Below are 18,197 nucleotides of genomic sequence, written 5' to 3'. Positions count from 1 at the left end.
TGGCCTCATCAATACACCCTAATCTATTCAACAACATCCACCACCCACTACCCAACCTTCACCCGTAAGCACTTATTTCTACTATGTTAAATTATGTTTTCAATCGAAAGCAATTCTTTCCATTATGCTATATTTAATGAAAAATATAGTTTACAATTGTTTTAAGTAATCAATGTCCCTTTTTCCAGTCTAAATCAGACGTTCCCACCATGGTTCTACTCATTTCAGGTGAAGCTAATTCGCCGGTGGTGGCAGCCAGAGGGCACTCAGCACATCCCCTGATCAATATTCTCAATAAAATGAGACGGAAAAAGACTTGACAGAAAACTCACCTGGACCCCCACCTCCTTGTATGAGCCGCCCACACAGAGAAAAGAAACCAGATCATCCAAGACGTGAAAGTGAGAAACGAAGTGCAGTCGTAACTCTTACCTTTGAATGAACCCCTAGCAATAGGAGCCTCCTACAGACGTCACTCCTCAAAATGGCCGTGCTTCACCTCTGGCAACATCAATGTCAGAGTGCTGATGGGAAAAATGTTAGTGATGACCGCACCAGACATCAAAGCCAAAATCTAAAGTCTCAAGTCCAAATGCCCCGCTGCAGATACCCTCTGGGGGTAAGTCTTGGCTTTTGACCTGTCAGGGTACTCTGTGGGCCAGGTTTGTGGGGCAATCTCTCTATGTGCAAACTTGATTGGTGCTGCATCTTACCCTGGAAGGGGATTGATTCATTTGCTTTCCCAACTGGGGCTGTCCTGGTGCTTGTTGCCCATTCATAATCATTAAACACTGCAACTGGAAACTACGACGATGTGCATGTTAAGTGTTGATGGTGTATACCTGCTGACTTCTGACTGCTGAGGATCATAACGAGCACACAAATACTTTGCCTCCTCTGTGGTGATTTAATTTTACGACAATTTTGATTTTGTTTCGCTGCCAAATTGCAGATTTTGTCCAATTTTATCTGTTCTAGCACCGTTAATCGTGGTTTTATCGGTGTCTACAACAACTGATCTTTATTTGAATTAATTATATATATTGTTTTAAGATAATATTAAAGTCACTATTGTGACGGTACATTAGAACTAGACAGAAACAAAGTGTGAAGGGACTCAAGGGCCTGAACGAATATGCAATTCGGTCGGGTTGCGGTTGAAAGCTCCATAAATAGCTTAGATGCTGCTGGCTTTAGCCATGACTCAATTTTATCAGCATTTTAATCAATTGATTCAAAATCTATATCGTAAGAAATAACAACATGAAATGTGTACTTTGTGCATTACATTTGTTTACACTTAACACTAACATTAACTCAGTTGTTGTTTCCGAAGCGATGAGAAAGATGGTAAGATTGAGTCTAGTATTAATGTTCTGAATGGCACTAGAACTTAGTTTATCCTGTAGTTGTATGCAGACAGACAAGAATGACGAATACTCGGATATACCAGTCGTGGCTATAAAGATGCTGAGGTGGATTGGAAAAGGCAGACGTAACAAAAAGAGACATGACCTTACCATGCTGGCGAAAGTGGTCAAAATATATAGACAGGGTACAAAAGTGGAGGCCCAAATAGGTCAAGAAATCCGCCTTAAAACCCTCAAGGATTCATCGGCTTGTGGACGAGCTCACGATTTCGAGAAACGCAAAGAAACACCCTGCTACTAGAGTAAGAGTACATCATGAAATTTCCTCGTGAATACGTGATGTCCAAAAAAGGTAAACCTAAGATAAATGTACATTCCTGCCAGTTCTTTGTTGAAAGGGATGATGACGCGGACAAATACTTTGAAGAATTGAACTGCAGACAGGAGAAGAAAGGAAGGGGTTGAAAGGAAAGAAGAAGAAAGGAGGCCGGAGCGAGGGGGTTGGATATAATCGATTTTCATGCAAATCATACGTTTTCGACTTACAAATTATAATGAATGATCATAAACAACTATTGAAAAAAATTGGAGTACAACTTTTCATTGTAAATATAATATATTAACTATAATTAAAATAACTATATATTATTAACTATAATTAATCATAGTCGATTGTTTTTCGTGACTCTGGAAAGATTGTTCAAAATGGAACTCAATCAATTTTAAATCTAAAAAAGCATGTTCGATAAGTAATCAAGTACGTGATAGGTATGTTACAGATGATTGTGATTTGCGACTTCTTGATTCACAATCTGTGACGTGCACTTACAAATACATAAGGGGTTTCAGAAGAGGGGTTTCAGAAGAGGGGTTTCAGAAGAGGGGTTTCAGAAGCTTTCAAATAACTCGTCTTCGACTAACGGCTCATATTTTTTCGAGCTTATTCCTCAGCTTGGTACCATCAATTATTTTGTGAGTAAACAAGTACAACAATATTAGAGACGGTGATTTAGGTTACCTAATACCGTCTGTAAATCTGAAAAGTATAAGAACTCACAAAGATATTCTGGTCTGCTCGATTAGCCAACTCGTACGTGATGTCCAGCTTCTGCTCCCACATGGACCAGTAATCTGGGAACTTGACCAGGATGTCCTTCAAACGCTGATAAAGAACCGGTTATAGTGTAAAATGGGGTAGGCACCAGAACAGTCCTCCCGGGCGTACCGATGGTCAACAGTGCCTGCTCACAAAGGTACGGTAGCGAAGTGGCGTACACGGGTAATTAGAATGTACAAGGGTACGATAGAGAAGTGTCGTACACAGTACTTAAGAAATACACGGGTACGATCTTGAAGTATCGTACGCGGTACTTGCAAATCTCTAGCTCTCAAGCTCTGCAACTTTAACTCTTACAGGCTTCTGAGTGCCGTACAACATTAAATGATCGAATGACTTGATCGAGTCCTAAGTTAGGTAGGAACAAAGGAAACAGGGGGTTCGAACAAGAAGTCTCGAAAGGTAATATATTAATATTAGATCAATAAACCAAGACTAGCGACTCGAAGGCCACGCTACACTGTCCTCGGAAGCGGTAACTTTTACAACCTTACCGTTAAATGCTTCCCGAAGAACTGCCGCTAACGGGGCAGGCAAAACCTACCAGCACTGGGTCACGTGACATCACATGGCGAACCACGTGACACCGCGCGGCCCAGTCTGTCCAATAACCTAACTTAACTAGCTAACCTGACTAACACGTGCCTTCCTCCGCAAAACCATCCATAATCTATTCCACTAATCTAATCTAATCTTATACTAATCCTAACGGTTATTTAACACTAATACTAGAATATTCTAAAAGATCTAAAAAGCCTAATACATATATAAATACTGCTGCAACTAGCTTACCATATTACACTATATCCCCCGGGAAAATTTAATCGATTTAGTCAATATCTCCAGGAGGTATTGACAAATTCGACTAAATCCCCCCCTACCTACTAAAATCCTAAAATACTAAAACCTACACCACTAAAAAATCTAAAGAAAATGCACGTATAAACCCTCACGTGACTAACACTGACCCTAAAACCCCACGTGCTAACCTCACGTGTCCAACTCCATACACAATCAAAAAATTTCACGTAATACACTGCACGTGTAAAAAAACTTTCAACTACAAAATAAACAATTACGCACATATAATAAATGCTCGTAACAACAAATATTAAAATTATCCCGTAATAACCATCACGACATCACGTCATACAAACATAAAATTTATAAATATATTTACACACTTGCTACCCTCTAGCCTCTCCTAAATTGTCCCAACTGTCCTTTCCAAACTGTCCCTCCTGCTATCTCTGCTCCTGTCTCTGATGTTATTTGAAGTGATGTAGATTGTCGATGTAGTATCTGTATCGTCTTCGATCCTGCATTCTCCACTTGGTGATCGATGCCTGAAAATACTCCTCTACTCGGCACACCCAGTCACGAACCCTCTACTCCATCTAATGTTCCGTACGCTTAGGTACGAACATACCCTCTACTAAAATGCTCAGTACGCTTTAGGTACTAACATACTTATCTAAAATGCTCAGTATACTCTAGGTACGAACCTGCTAGTCACCTCAAACTGTCATATTCATAGATATGAAGTCAATCATCTAGATTAAGACCTTATCGGCACAAGATAAAAAGTCAACTAAAGGCAAACCTAGGCATCAGGAGCGATGCTCTACCGGAACTAAGGTGACCCACACTCTACACTCTACTCTTCTCCACGGTTCAACAACTAACTCCACCTCTAGCAAACTCTCCACTCTCTAGGGTAGCAAGCCCTTCAAAATAAAAACCAGACATCACTCATCAATATCAACTGATATTAAGGACACCAGGCATACCCTTAGCACGGCGGGAGATAAGAAATGCAACGATGACCACCTTCCACAGGTTCCAGGTAGTCTGCAAAACATGACAACAATCGTCGTATCTGCCCGAGCAACAGGTAGTTAGCTGGCATCCCGTGACCAGCAATCCTCTAAAACCCAAGTTTTCTCTTTACCCTCTTCAATACAGCATTAATTCTTGATACCGGTCTATAGTAATCCGGCCTCTTTAACTGAGCTCTATTTCTTAGAGAACGTCCTCCACTGGCTACAGGCGTACTCTGTTCATCAGGTGAGTAAGCTAGTGTATTGTTCCTCACCCCCAGCTCGACAGGACTTAAACTATCCTCTATCCCGGATGTAGGTTCCTCAACCCCTCTGCTCCACCCGGGTGTGTAGAAAGATCTAAAGGATTCACTAACGGAAGAAGCTTTGTGATCACGTGTAACATTACTAGAGGATTCACTAACGTCAGAAGCGTTGTGATCACGTGTAACATTACTAGAGGATTCACTAACGTCAGAAGCGTTGTGATCACGTGTAACATTACTAGAGGATTCACTAACGTCAGAAGCGTTGTGATCACGTGTAACATTACTAGAGGATTCACTAACGGCAGAAGCGTTGTGATCACGTGTAACATTACTAGAGGATTCACTAACGGAAGAAGCGTTGTGATCACGTGTAACATTACTAGAGGATTCACTAACGGCAGAAGCGTTGTGATCACGTGTAACATTACTAGAGGATTCACTAACGGCAGAAGCGTTGTGATCACGTGTAACATTACTAGAGGATTCACTAACGGCAGAAGCGTTGTGATCACGTGTAACATTACTAGAGGATTCACTAACGGCAGAAGCGTTGTGATCACGTGTAACATTACTAGAGGATTCACTAACGGCAGAAGCGTTGTGATCACGTGTAACATTACTAGAGGATTCACTAACGGAAGAAGCGTTGTGATTCGGAATGGTATTGATACCCACAGACCTGGTAAACTCCTCTCCTCCCGATCTCTCATCTAGAAATAGAATAACCTCTGTCTGGCACGATGCTTCCGCAAAATTCCTTCTGAATGGAACTCTGCTTCGTCTGTCCTCCTCAGCATTAGACATTGTCGCCTTTATCATGTTCAGCCCGTGACTCTCCAACAACTCATTCTGAGTCCATCTTTTACCACAGAACTTTTCTGTCTGACCCCTGTTATCTTGAGCTTGTCTATCAATCGCAGTCCCTCTAACACCGATATCGTGACCTCTGATCCTCTGCACGCCGTGTATGAATTTCTTACCGCCTACAGGTTTCAATAGTGCGACGATCTTGTTCTTGCGGATCGTTATTGGCTCATCAGTAGAGTTAACACACTTTAACGGGACCAATCTTTTATCAGAGTGCACAACTGCATGAGCGAATGAAATGCCCGTGTCCCCAATACCTTGCTTGTACTGTGGCTTAATCACACCTTTAAAATTCACCCCTTTCGCCTGTAATTTTCCCCTGATGTACTGCACCGTGTTAGGAGGAATAATTGTGACCTTGCTACATCTAACTTTTATCTGCTGCTTGACATTCTCCGGCTTCTCCGTGAATGGTACACTATCTCCATTAGTCAGCACCAGTCTGCACTTGCTGTAGTCCAGAGTTACCCTATTTGACCTCAAGAAATCATCTCCAATCAAGAATTCTGTGTCTAACAGATCAGTTACCACGAAGGTGTGTACAAATCTATTGCCAGCAACTACTACCTGTAGCTCTAACTCTCCCCTGATTTGTATCTTGTCTTGAGAAAATGACTTCAATGTCATGCCACACGGTCGGATTCCGCTCTCTAGACCCAGTTCTCTCACAAAACCCGTGGACACAATACTCACAGCCGACCCGCTGTCAACAAAAAGGTAGGCTTCCACTCCTCTGCAACTCCCAGCCACCAAGATGTGCTCCCAGTTTACTGCATTTACCTCCTTCTGCTCCCCAGATGATTTTAATTGCGACTGACGGGAAATTGATTTTGTCCAGTCGCACGCCCGTTTAAATGGTCTCTCTGCATTCCATACTGTTCAGTCTCTGTGGGTCTGTACTGCCCTCCTCGTCCTCCAGATCGCTCTCTGTCGACGTTGCAGAATCTTTGAATGTGACCCTCACCGTGACAATTATAACAAATCACCGGCCTGCGACTCTCTCCTCTACTCGCATCTCTACTCGCACCTCTACTCGCTCCTCTGCTACTCTGCTCAACCGGACTCACTCTACTCCTGCAAACACTGGCAACATGCCCTTTACCTTCACACAGCTGGCACACTATATTGCTCCAACACGAGTCAGCCTTGTGACCTCTCTTCCCACACATCTGACAGTCATTCTCATCCTTTTCTCTATCACCTTGCCTGCCAACACCGTAAGTAGGTGCCGAGAATTCCAGTGTAGTCATTGGATCACTGTCCGTATCTCCCTCTACTGCCTTGGATATGTGCTCCTCCTGTACAGCTAGCCGGATCACGCTATCAAAATCCTCTGTCTCCGTGTTCATCTGAAGGAGCCGTCTTTTAATAGCAGGGTCCTTTACGCCCTGTATCAACACAGTGATACCCGCACTCTCTCTCTCCACAGCCCTCGGGTAAATCTTCTCAGCAGTGTCCTGTATTCTCTCTGCGAACTGCTCCACGCTCTCTAACGCTTCCTGCTTCATCTTGTGAAACGTTGTCCTCATGATTCTCGCATCCGTGGCGGGATATAGCTCTCGTTTCACCGCACTGATCAGCATTTTCACGTCATTTCTCTCCTCACTCGACAGCCGAATGTTCTTGACTTTCTTGAACTTTGCATCGTCTTCTATCTGACCGGCAAGTCTCAAGTCGAGATTGTCTTTTATTCCGCATAACAAGACCCACTGCTCGTATCTCTGCAAAAATGTACAAAAGTCATCATTCTTCCTGTACTTTGGTTCCTTGCAGTTCATCGTGTATACTCCCTTATCTCTCTCTGTATTTCCGGGTTGCAGACTATCGCTCTCAGTTGTTCTCGCTCTTTCTTGAAATAAGTTGCTCGTGTTTTCCAACTTTACTTCTTGTTCCCTCATCAATCCCTCTCGTTCAAGTTCTGTTTCATGTCTCCACTTGATCATATCTCTCTCCAACTCTCTCACTCTGTTCAAACACTTCTCTCTCTTCTCACCCAAATCAAACAACTCCACTTTGCTCTCCTTTATCTCCGTCTCTTTGTCAACTGCGTCCCAAGACTTCATTTCCATCTTCAGTTCCACCATTTGGTCAACAATCTGCTTTTCCTCCTCCACAAGTTCCTTCAATTCCTGTTCCATCCTTGTGAGTCCAGACATAGTACCACTTTCCTAGGTTCTCCAGATAGTGTAAAATAAGGTTAGGCACCAGAACAGTCCTCCCGGGCGTACCGATGGTCAACAGTGCCTGCTCACAAAGGTACGGTAGCGAAGTGGCGTACACGGGTAATTAGAATGTACAAGGGTACGATAGAGAAGTGTCGTACACAGTACTTAAGAAATACACGGGTACGATCTTGAAGTATCGTACGCGGTACTTGCAAATCTCTAGCTCTCAAGCTCTGCAACTTTAACTCTTACAGGCTTCTGAGTGCCGTACAACATTAAATGATCGAATGACTTGATCGAGTCCTAAGTTAGGTAGGAACAAAGGAAACAGGGGGTTCGAACAAGAAGTCTCGAAAGGTAATATATTAATATTAGATCAATAAACCAAGACTAGCGACTCGAAGGCCACGCTACACTGTCCTCGGAAGCGGTAACTTTTACAACCTTACCGTTAAATGCTTCCCGAAGAACTGCCGCTAACGGGGCAGGCAAAACCTACCAGCACTGGGTCACGTGACATCACATGGCGAACCACGTGACACCGCGCGGCCCAGTCTGTCCAATAACCTAACTTAACTAGCTAACCTGACTAACACGTGCCTTCCTCCGCAAAACCATCCATAATCTATTCCACTAATCTAATCTAATCTTATACTAATCCTAACGGTTATTTAACACTAATACTAGAATATTCTAAAAGATCTAAAAAGCCTAATACATATATAAATACTGCTGCAACTAGCTTACCATATTACACTAGTTAACTGGGTCTCAGTGCTACACTGTGATCGTAGCGCGTAGGTAGTTTGCAATTCATTAATTAATTACAATTCATACATGTGTCAGCTAAATTTGGTGAATTTTGGTAAATTTAAATTATAAATCCGTAGAAACAATAAATGTTTACCTCGTGGGTCAACACCTCTATTTCGGCGTATGTCATTGCTTGTATGTCTGCGTTTGCTTTGCCTGACGCGGCTGTCGGCCACCATTTCTCTCCGAATGTGTCTCCCATTGCTAAACAAGAAACATGATAAACGTATCGAACGCTCAAAGGTAAAAATAAAAATGCTTTACAATTACAAGAAATATAAGATACGATTTAAAAATTCTCCAATAAATTACAGACTTACTTAGAATTCCAATGACGTCACCGTCCTTCAGAATCTTCACGTGACCACGAACCAGAAAGTACACTGCATCAACACAGTCTTCTTCGTGGACTATGTAATCTCCAGGAGTGAAACCTACATTGAAACTTACAGTAAAACTACAGTAAAACTACAGTAAAACTACAGTAAAACTACAGTAAAACTACAGTAAATCTACAGTAAAACTACAGTAAAACTCCAGTAAACATTCAAGTTGTCAATACTCTAATTTTATTCATCAATAATTCGACTGATATTGTAATTCCGTCGTTACGTACAAGAAGCGTTGATAATATGATCCAGTGTGACCTACCATGCCTCTCAACAAGTGAGCTCAGAGACCGTCTACAGCCTGTACTAGCCTCGTTAAACACAGGCCACTCCGCAAACAGAATCCTGTGAAGGAAGAGAGAAGTGTCTTCCTTGAGGGTCCTGGGCCAATCCTGCATCATCTGGGAGTGCTCAATACCTTTACTGTTGAACCAGTGGTAGTAGAAATAGTCCTCCATACGATTCTGAGAAGGTGAAATATCAGTGATAACAACAGACTGATGAGGGCCAGGGTTTACTTGAAATATCAGTGATAACAACAGACTGATGAGGGTTTACTTGTATACAATATCAGTGATAACAACAGACTGATGAGGGTTTACTTGTATACAATATCAGTGATAACAACAGACTGATGAGGGTTTACTTGTATACAATATCAGTGATAACAACAGACTGATGAGGGCCAGGGTTTACTTGAAATATCAGTGATAACAACAGACTGATGAGGGTTTACTTGAAATATCAGTGATAACAACAGACTGATGAGGGTTTACTTGTATACAATATCAGTGATAACAACAGACTGATGAGGGTTTACTTGTATACAATATCAGTGATAACAACAGACTGATGAGGGTTTACTTGTATACAATATCAGTGATAACAACAGACTGATGAGGGCCAGGGTTTACTTGAAATATCAGTGATAACAACAGACTGATGAGGGTTTACTTGTATACAATATCAGTGATAACAACAGACTGATGAGGGTTTACTTGTATACAATATCAGTGATAACAACAGACTGATGAGGGTTTACTTGTATACAATATCAGTGATAACAACAGACTGATGAGGGTTTACTTGTATACAATATCAGTGATAACAACAGACTGATGAGGGTTTACTTGTATACAATTTGTATACATTTCTGTGTGGAACAGGGACAGAACCGACAAACAATTTATAATAATGAATCACAGCAAGGATTGGTAACCTTGAGATCAAGAGGAAACTTGTTGACGGAGGTGTATAAATCCAGATCTTTCTGTTGGTCCAGGAACCGAGACTGCTGGGCTCCCATTCTCATAATGATATTCGTAGCGGACCCGAAGATTATAGCGTAGAAGAACGCTGCAAAGTAGAAATTTTAACATTATATCAGTAATTTTCTAAAGATTATTTTTAACAGCAAATTAAGTAGGAAGAGAAAATTACGGGATGAGAAAATGACGGGATGAGAAAATGACGGAAGATATCAGAAAATCAGCATTAAAAATAATGATCCCACCTCCGATCAACATGACTATGACACAGAAAATCTGTTCCGAAACGTTCCAGGGTGCAATGTTTCCGAATCCAACGGTACAGAAAATAGTCATGACGAAATAAAGGGAGGCTGAGTAGAAATCCTCTTGTAAGTCTGTGGGTAGCATTTTGATATATATGAAAATTGAGGCTTTTCTTATCAGGATAAAATTAAAGCCAATTCAATGAGAAAAATTTGATGTGAACATGTTCATTTTAACAAAAGAAACAATAAAGATGATAATTTGGTAGTTTATGACAAGCAAGATGCATCTTAAGTTTTATAATTAAATAAACAAATATAAAATTAAAATCAAAAAGATGTGAACTAGAAACCTTGTTCGCCAACAATATCAGGAGTAAGAACGAAATGGTTATTCTGAAGGTGATAAGTTACCCAGCCAGCAATATTACTCTCATAGTCACTCCGCCCCAACCAAAACCAGCCGCACGCGATCAAGTGACCCAGCATAATGAAATACATGATGATGAGGATCAGGGAAATGGGACCGTTTTTAGTGTACTCGTCTAAGTGAAAGGCCACTTTAGCCATACGTAACACCCTGGTGAGCTTGAGGTACCTAAACGCCTGGAATTCGATGTTGTTTAGAAAATCTGATAAAAAATAAGAGAGCAAAAGTTAAAACAAGAAATGCAGGGAATGCAGCCGCTTTTCTTTTGTGGATGGCTTCTCAATTTCCCGATCCGTGATGGCACATTTGTATGACGACGCACGACGGTCGCAAGCTACCATTATATACGAAAAGAAAAACCTCGTTCGCTAACCCTTGTCCTTGGCTCTTTTGTGCCTTCAGCACAGGAGTCATGGATCGGGAAAAAATTTACTTTTAAAACTAAACATCTATGCAGGCTCATTCATGGGTGGGATTCATATCTCTTAAACATTCTTCATTCATATCTCTTAAACATTCCCATTCATATCTCTTAAACATTCTGTAGTACGTTTGCCCTCGCTTATCTATGTAGATAACAGTTAAATTGCACTTGCTTGTGGCGCGGACTGTGGTAACTACCTATCTACCAACCAACGACTGACAGACTGAGGCTAAGCGGTACGGGAATCAGAACCGTCCAATACAAAAAGCTGCTAAAAACTTTTGTTTAAAGTAAGTGATATGACAGGATTAGAAGATAGATTGATCGGTGGATTCTCCCCATTAACCTGCCTAGAGCTAATTGATAAGTTATCCGAAGAACAGATCATGAGGGAGAGCGACCTCATATTAGATCCTGATATCGTTAGCAAGCTACCTCGTAGAACCCGTAGCGACAAGGGAATTAATGGGGCTCGGGACGCCCTGAGAGGTCACTTTCAGCTTTTAGTTGGCCAAGAACAAGATGGTTTATTGAATCTTTTATTTAACACTGTCAATAATCTAACTGACATGATTACGAGGCACACTGAAGACTCAACAAAACGTGTGGAAAGCGCAAGAAAGCAGTTTGAAGAACTCCAGAAAGACATCGCCCAAGGACAAACGCTCGCTTCAACTACTACTGGAGCTACGAACACACGCTGCAGTCCTCCGCTGATCCCTTCCACTCCTCCTAGCCAACGTCCACATGGTAACATTACAGACTCAGAACCAGGTACATTACCATTTGAGACACTTGATGGTTCCTGTTTTGAAACATTTTCGACTTCTTTACTGAACGATGACGTTATATATGACCCACTTTTCCTAATAGACGTGTTGCATACTATGGTCAGTTTTCTTATCGCTATTCCGGCGGTCTCCATCCAGCTAGAGACGTGCCTGAATCATCTTATTTGAGTGGAATTATCAAGGTACTTAAGACCCGTCACCCAGAATTTAATTTCAACTCTGTCATGGTCACTTCCTATGATGCTCCCCACTCGTGCATCCCACCCCACTCAGACAACGAAGCCAGTATCTCAAGAGATAGTAACATCATCACTCTGTCACTTGGCTCTCCTAGAGAGGTGGTATTTCGGAGGAAGATCCCTGGTAAGTACAAGAAGGTGACTTTTACTGCTACTCATGCTTCACTCTATGCGATGTCAAGACGTAGCCAAGATGAATGGGATCACTCCGTTCCAACGACATCTGTGGAGAATTTTGAGGGGCCACGAATGAGTATTACGTTCAGACTGCTAGAGGACCCCGGACCAAACAAGAGGAACAGACGACACCAAGGACGCGTAATGTCACCAGGTCTGTCATCACCGCACCATGAGGATCACCAAACCCCGCAACGACATCTGCGAGTTCTCATTTTGTCTGACTCTAAGAATCGCACCTTTGACTGTTCACTTCTCAAAGAGCCGATCATCGCATTCAGAGAAGACCTATTCCATCTGAGAGACTTAGCTCAACACCAAGCCTTAATTGAACAGTCCGATCTAGTCCTGATAAGTGCCGGAGTTAATGATCTCAGATACGGTCGAACTGATCCCATGACTTTGCACAACCACCTAAAGCATTTCACAAGTAAATTCAGAACGGAATTCATTTTTGACGCTATCACACCTCTTAACCTGAGTGCAGACCCCTATTTTGAGCTGAACGACAGAATTGACAACCTGAACGAACTGCTTCTCCACCTTTCTCTACGTTCGGCCAATTTTCACCTGTTTGACAACCTGAATTTTGGTCTGCCTCACCTCGCACGAGACGGCCTCCACCTAAACAACACTGGGAAATCTATAGTAACTGCATGCTATGTAGCAATAAACAATTCACATTCGTCCCACAAGCCTATTGTGCATGGTGTTCCACAAGGGAGCATACTAGGTCCCTTACTTTTCGTCATATACATCAACGATCTTCCCGGTATTTCTAACATGATGGTAAAATTCATACTTTATGCAGACGATGCAAATATCATTATTAACGGTTCCAATGTCCAAGAACTAATGCTAAGGGTCAACCAACTAACGGAAACATTATCACGGTGGGTTAATAGCAACGGATTAGCACTAAATCTAAAAAAGACGTGTTATATGATTTTCTCGAAAAAGCGCATAGAACCATCATTGATTAAAGTACAAATAGAAAATACAGTATTAGAACGTAAAACTGAAGCCCAGTTTCTTGGTGTAATTGTAGATGAAAAGCTTAACTGGAGTAGCCACATAAAAGCACTGAGGAGCAAGATGTCAAGATTTATTGGGGATTTACAGGATAAAACATAAATTGCCAATGAAGGCCCGTTTACAGATTTTCCAAAGTTTTGTTCAGTCCCATTTAAACTTCTGCTCACTTGTCTGGGGATTTGCTTCAAAATCTCTTATAGAATCTCTTTTTGCTAAACAAAAACAAGGTATGAGGGCAGTTATGGCCGGAAATGTGAACTACTACTACAAGGACGGAAAACTGCCAGAGCACACAAAACTAGCATTTAAAGAACACGAGGTCTTAACCGTTCAAGGGGTTATCGTTAAAAACGCACTTATTTTACTGCACAAAATTCGAAATATGTCTAGTTTGTTACCTAAATCGATTTCAGAACTTTTCCCTCCTAACACACCCAAACAAGGAACGACACACGAACAAAACTTAGACTGGTTATCAATTTACTCACAGACTGACCTGAGATCTAGCATCTTTTATAAAGGCCCAATGCTCGCTATTTCAGAGCATAACACTCGCATTACATGCCCATCCAGTATATTTTCTATCAACATATATAAGAATTCGTCAAAAAAAGTACTACTAGACTTGCAAAGTGCTGGCTGCAACGACGAATGGCCACCATTTTTACTCCACAACCTACCTGGATTACGTAAATCACAAAGAACATAGTCAATAATCACTCAAAACCAAACTCATACAGCTCAAATTAAACAATCTGAATCAGGACAACATTTCTAACCACCTACCATTCTAACAGCACATTCCTTATTTCACTGCCACATAGCGCATATCTACACTGATAACACACCTAATTGCGGTGAGGCAGCATCATAAAGTTACCAATATCAAATATGTTTGCAGATCAGGGCCAGTCGACTCGACCAATAAAATTTTAATCGAATAGTTTTAATAGATAACATCACAATTATAATCTGCGTGCCCCTCGGGGATGAATATTTAACTTATTTCAATTATATATTACTTTTGAGTAAACATTGGCTGGTACTACGGACCAGTCCCCCAATCAATCAATCATTCGGAAATTAATCCATTGTCAACTTACCTTGGCTGGCTTGATGAGCTGTAGAAACTGCCAGGGTACAGCAGTCAATAAATCAACAATAAACCACCCTTTCAAATAATGGGTCGCCATCTTTTTACTAGTCAGGATGACAAGCCCATCAGCGTTTACGAATGTAGTGCGGAAGTTCATTACCATATCAATGAGAAACAAAATATCCGTTATCAAATCAATCTGGAATAAATTTGAACGATTAAATCGTTGTAGATTGTAGAACTTAGAAGCAATCACGAAGCCAATATAACAAAAGATAGAACCCAGCAAAATCATAAGCTTGAAATAGGTTTGATATGCAACTTCAATTCAATTTGATGTAAAAATAGGTAGTGAAACGACTTACATCTTTGGAGTAATAGATCTTTTCATCGAAACAGACTTGAACAGGAACTGAAAAAGTTGCCCAGATACTGGCAAGAAGTATAAACCAGTCCCATGTTTTACGAATAGTTGAGTCCGCCAGAAGGTTAACGCTCTCAAACAATTGTGTAAATCTTTGGAATATCTTCCTGAAAAATTTAAGGACTCCTTAGCCAAGGGTATCATGTAAAAATTACCGGTCCATTCGAAATGGGGCCGGGTCTGGAAATGTGGTAGAAATTAAAAGTTCGGTTTCAACCACATTTCTACATCCAATTCTAATGGGACCGGTAGCAAACCTGATAGAAAATGACCCGGACCCAACAATATAAATAGAGTCGAATAATCTTTTTGAACACACACCTTTTGAATGATTTATGTTTCGTATACAATACTTTATCCTTGTTCTTCAATATCGGTGCAACAAGAGACTTTTCTCCCAACCAAACATTCAACTCTTTCTCCGGGTCTTTTTCTGCGGATAACAACGTTACTCACGTGTCACGAAAAAAAAATCAACGAAGAGTTCATGCAAGAACATTTAAGTCTGGTTACCAGAATTCATTCCACATAAGCTACTGCAAGAGTAATAAACTTTATACCTCCTTCGACAGGTCCATCTTTACTCTTGAACGGATCAAACGTCATGGCAAAGTACGAGTCGTTGTTGTGATGATCCGGTTTTTTGACTCGCAAGAGACCAATAGTGGTGGGAACAGGTATACCATCCTTAGTGTAGAGCACATAATCCAGTGTGTTCTCGTTTGAGGCTTCAAGAGTATGTTTTATCTCACGTAATATTCCCTTTCTGGTACAGGGTCCCATCATAAACGCTAGTCTAGCATCCTTCAGGTACACATCGTTACGTGAATATCGATAGAAAGTGGTGAACTCGTTACTAACAAACACCACCGGGAAACTTGGTATCGTCACGTTCACTAACATGAACATTTGACCTGACAAGTATATAATCGTTACTTTACAGTTCACCAACATGAACATTTGACCTGACAAGTATATAATCGTTACTTTACAGTTCACCAACATGAACATTTGACCTGACAAGTATATAATCGTTACTTTAGAGTTCACCAACATGAACATTTGACCTGACAAGTACATATAATCGTTACTTTAGAGTTCACCAACATGAACATTTGACCTGACAAGTACATATAATCGTTACTTTAGAGTTCACCAACATGAACATTTGACCTGACAAGTATATAATCGTTACTTTAGAGTTCACCAACATGAACATTTGACCTGACAAGTATATAATCGTTACTTTAGAGTTCACCAACATGAACATTTGACCTGACAAGTATATAATCGTTACTTTAGAGTTCACCAACATGAACATTTGACCTGACAAGTATATAATCGTTACTTTAGAGTTCACCAACATGAACATTTGACCTGACAAGTATATAATCGTTACTTTAGAGTTCACCAACATGAACATTTGACCTGACAAGTATATAATCGTTACTTTACAGTTCACCAACATGAACATTTGACCTGACAAGTATATAATCGTTACTTTAGAGTTCACCAACATGAACATTTGACCTGACAAGTATATAATCGTTACTTTAGAGTTCACCAACATGAACATTTGACCTGACAAGTATATAATCGTTACTTTAGAGTTTTGTCGGCGTGACTATACCAAAAAAAACCAGTCCCATATCTCTTACCATTTTCTCGAGTTAACCATTCGTAAATTACAGACAGACAGACAGGAACACCCACACATTTATTGGGATTATTAGTATAGATTATGATCTTGATTTCATAATAACTTTGTATTGTAATTTAAAGTAAAACTCACTAATGCCATGTATTGTAGTCAGCATCTTTTCCAAATTCTCATTGTAAGAGTGATCAACATTCTGTAGTTCTGTAGCCTTTAAACTCTTTTCGATGTCAAGATTCACCAAGTTATCTGAAATTTATAAGTAAGTATGATAACAGTTGAATCAACTTGAAAAGATTGTGATTTCTTCTAGCCGTTTCCAGTTTGAGTCTAAGACTTTGATAGTTGAATATGCATAGAAAACAAAATACCACATCACAAATTTTTTAATTATTGGAACAGCTCAAATGCATTGGAAAACAACAAATGAATGTCTTACTTTCATAATCGTATGAATGATGCTTTGTCACTCTTCGAGCGTATGTGTTTGTAGAAATTAAATCTGTTAGATAGGCTTCCATTGATTTTAGATAGGCTAAATAAAAATAAGTTAACTCAAATGTAAGATATTCAAAACAATGTTATCACAGTGCTGGCAAGCACGACCGTCACCCTTATACTATTATACCCCCTTTACTGTTTTTTCAGGCATGAAGACTCATCGGAAGTCATTCATCAGGTTTATTTTTAGTTCAAAACATTCAAATTCAATGTCAAAGATGACAGGAATAAGAATAAGAATTTAATAAATTTGCATAAAATATGCGCCAGCACTGTTATACGAAATTCACTGTTATACGAAATTCAGCACTCTTATACACATATTCAGGTGCCTAAAAACCATGTTAAAATTAATGAACACCCGGAATCCATGAGTCTTATGAATTTTAAAGTTGCGTTTGTCAAGAAATGTCCAGCAATGGAACTTGATAGAGAAGAGCACCGTTTAATTTCTATGTTCAGAACTAATATTTTGGGGATACATAGAATTAAAGTTATAAGATGATAAGTTTAGATATTTGTGTTGTGTAATTTATTAGCCTTTCTTTAATTTTGTCAGTATTTATGTTTTTGTTATTGATTGGTGTCCCGTTAAATTTGTTTACAATAAAATATTTTTTCCATTCATACAAAATTTTAGGGATTCTTGTTTTTAAGAATGTTTTGTTTCATCTAAATATGAGCCTAACTTAATTCTATTCAGGAGGTTCTCTCAAGATGATTTTTATATCGAAGATTTCAAGAGCCTAAACTGTGTATGATTCGCCTCTCCAAATAAATCTAAAGATGTTAAATTAAGTTAGAAATCTTAAATTTTGCAGGTCGTCTAGATGTTCACCAAATCGATTACAAAAAGTGTCATGTTTCAGGAGTATCGCGAAGTGGGTTTTCTGGAACCATTCTTTTAAGAATCACTTACATTTTTTTTCTTAGTATATATAAAAAGTATTCAAACAATCTGTAATATAATTTATGCTATGTCTACGTCTGTATACATACAACCCCGACCGCCCACGTGCAAATTTGATGAGTAATAGGAAGTTGGATAAAAACTAAAAGGTTGCACAGCAACGGTGTTGTAATTCGCATGTGCATGTGCA

The 18,197-nt window shown here is 40.1% G+C and overlaps 1 protein-coding gene across 1 annotated transcript; it reads right to left on the bottom strand.

Moving 5' to 3' along the window:
• Positions 1-582: 582 nt before the first annotated feature.
• LOC134816833 (potassium voltage-gated channel subfamily H member 5-like) lies at positions 583-17,139 on the bottom strand. Its single transcript, XM_063825826.1, has 14 exons — positions 17,036-17,139; positions 16,732-16,845; positions 15,500-15,853; positions 15,261-15,372; positions 14,881-15,046; positions 14,523-14,714; positions 10,677-10,929; positions 10,324-10,455; positions 10,030-10,166; positions 9,073-9,274; positions 8,742-8,855; positions 8,516-8,625; positions 2,428-2,532; positions 583-714 (listed from the first exon to the last, which is right to left on the bottom strand). Exons 1-14 carry the CDS (start codon positions 17,115-17,117, stop codon positions 583-585), a joined length of 2,205 nt encoding a protein of 734 aa, XP_063681896.1. The 5' UTR covers positions 17,118-17,139.
• Between the last annotated feature and the right edge of the window lie 1,058 nt (positions 17,140-18,197).

Source organism: Bolinopsis microptera, chromosome 6 (genome assembly GCF_026151205.1).
Source record: "Bolinopsis microptera isolate Bmic1 chromosome 6, MBARI_Bmic_1.0, whole genome shotgun sequence".
NCBI classification, from domain to species: Eukaryota; Metazoa; Ctenophora; class Tentaculata; order Lobata; family Bolinopsidae; genus Bolinopsis; species Bolinopsis microptera.
The sequence above is the reverse complement of the archived record's forward strand: the minus strand, read 5'-3'. Positions and strand labels throughout refer to the sequence as shown.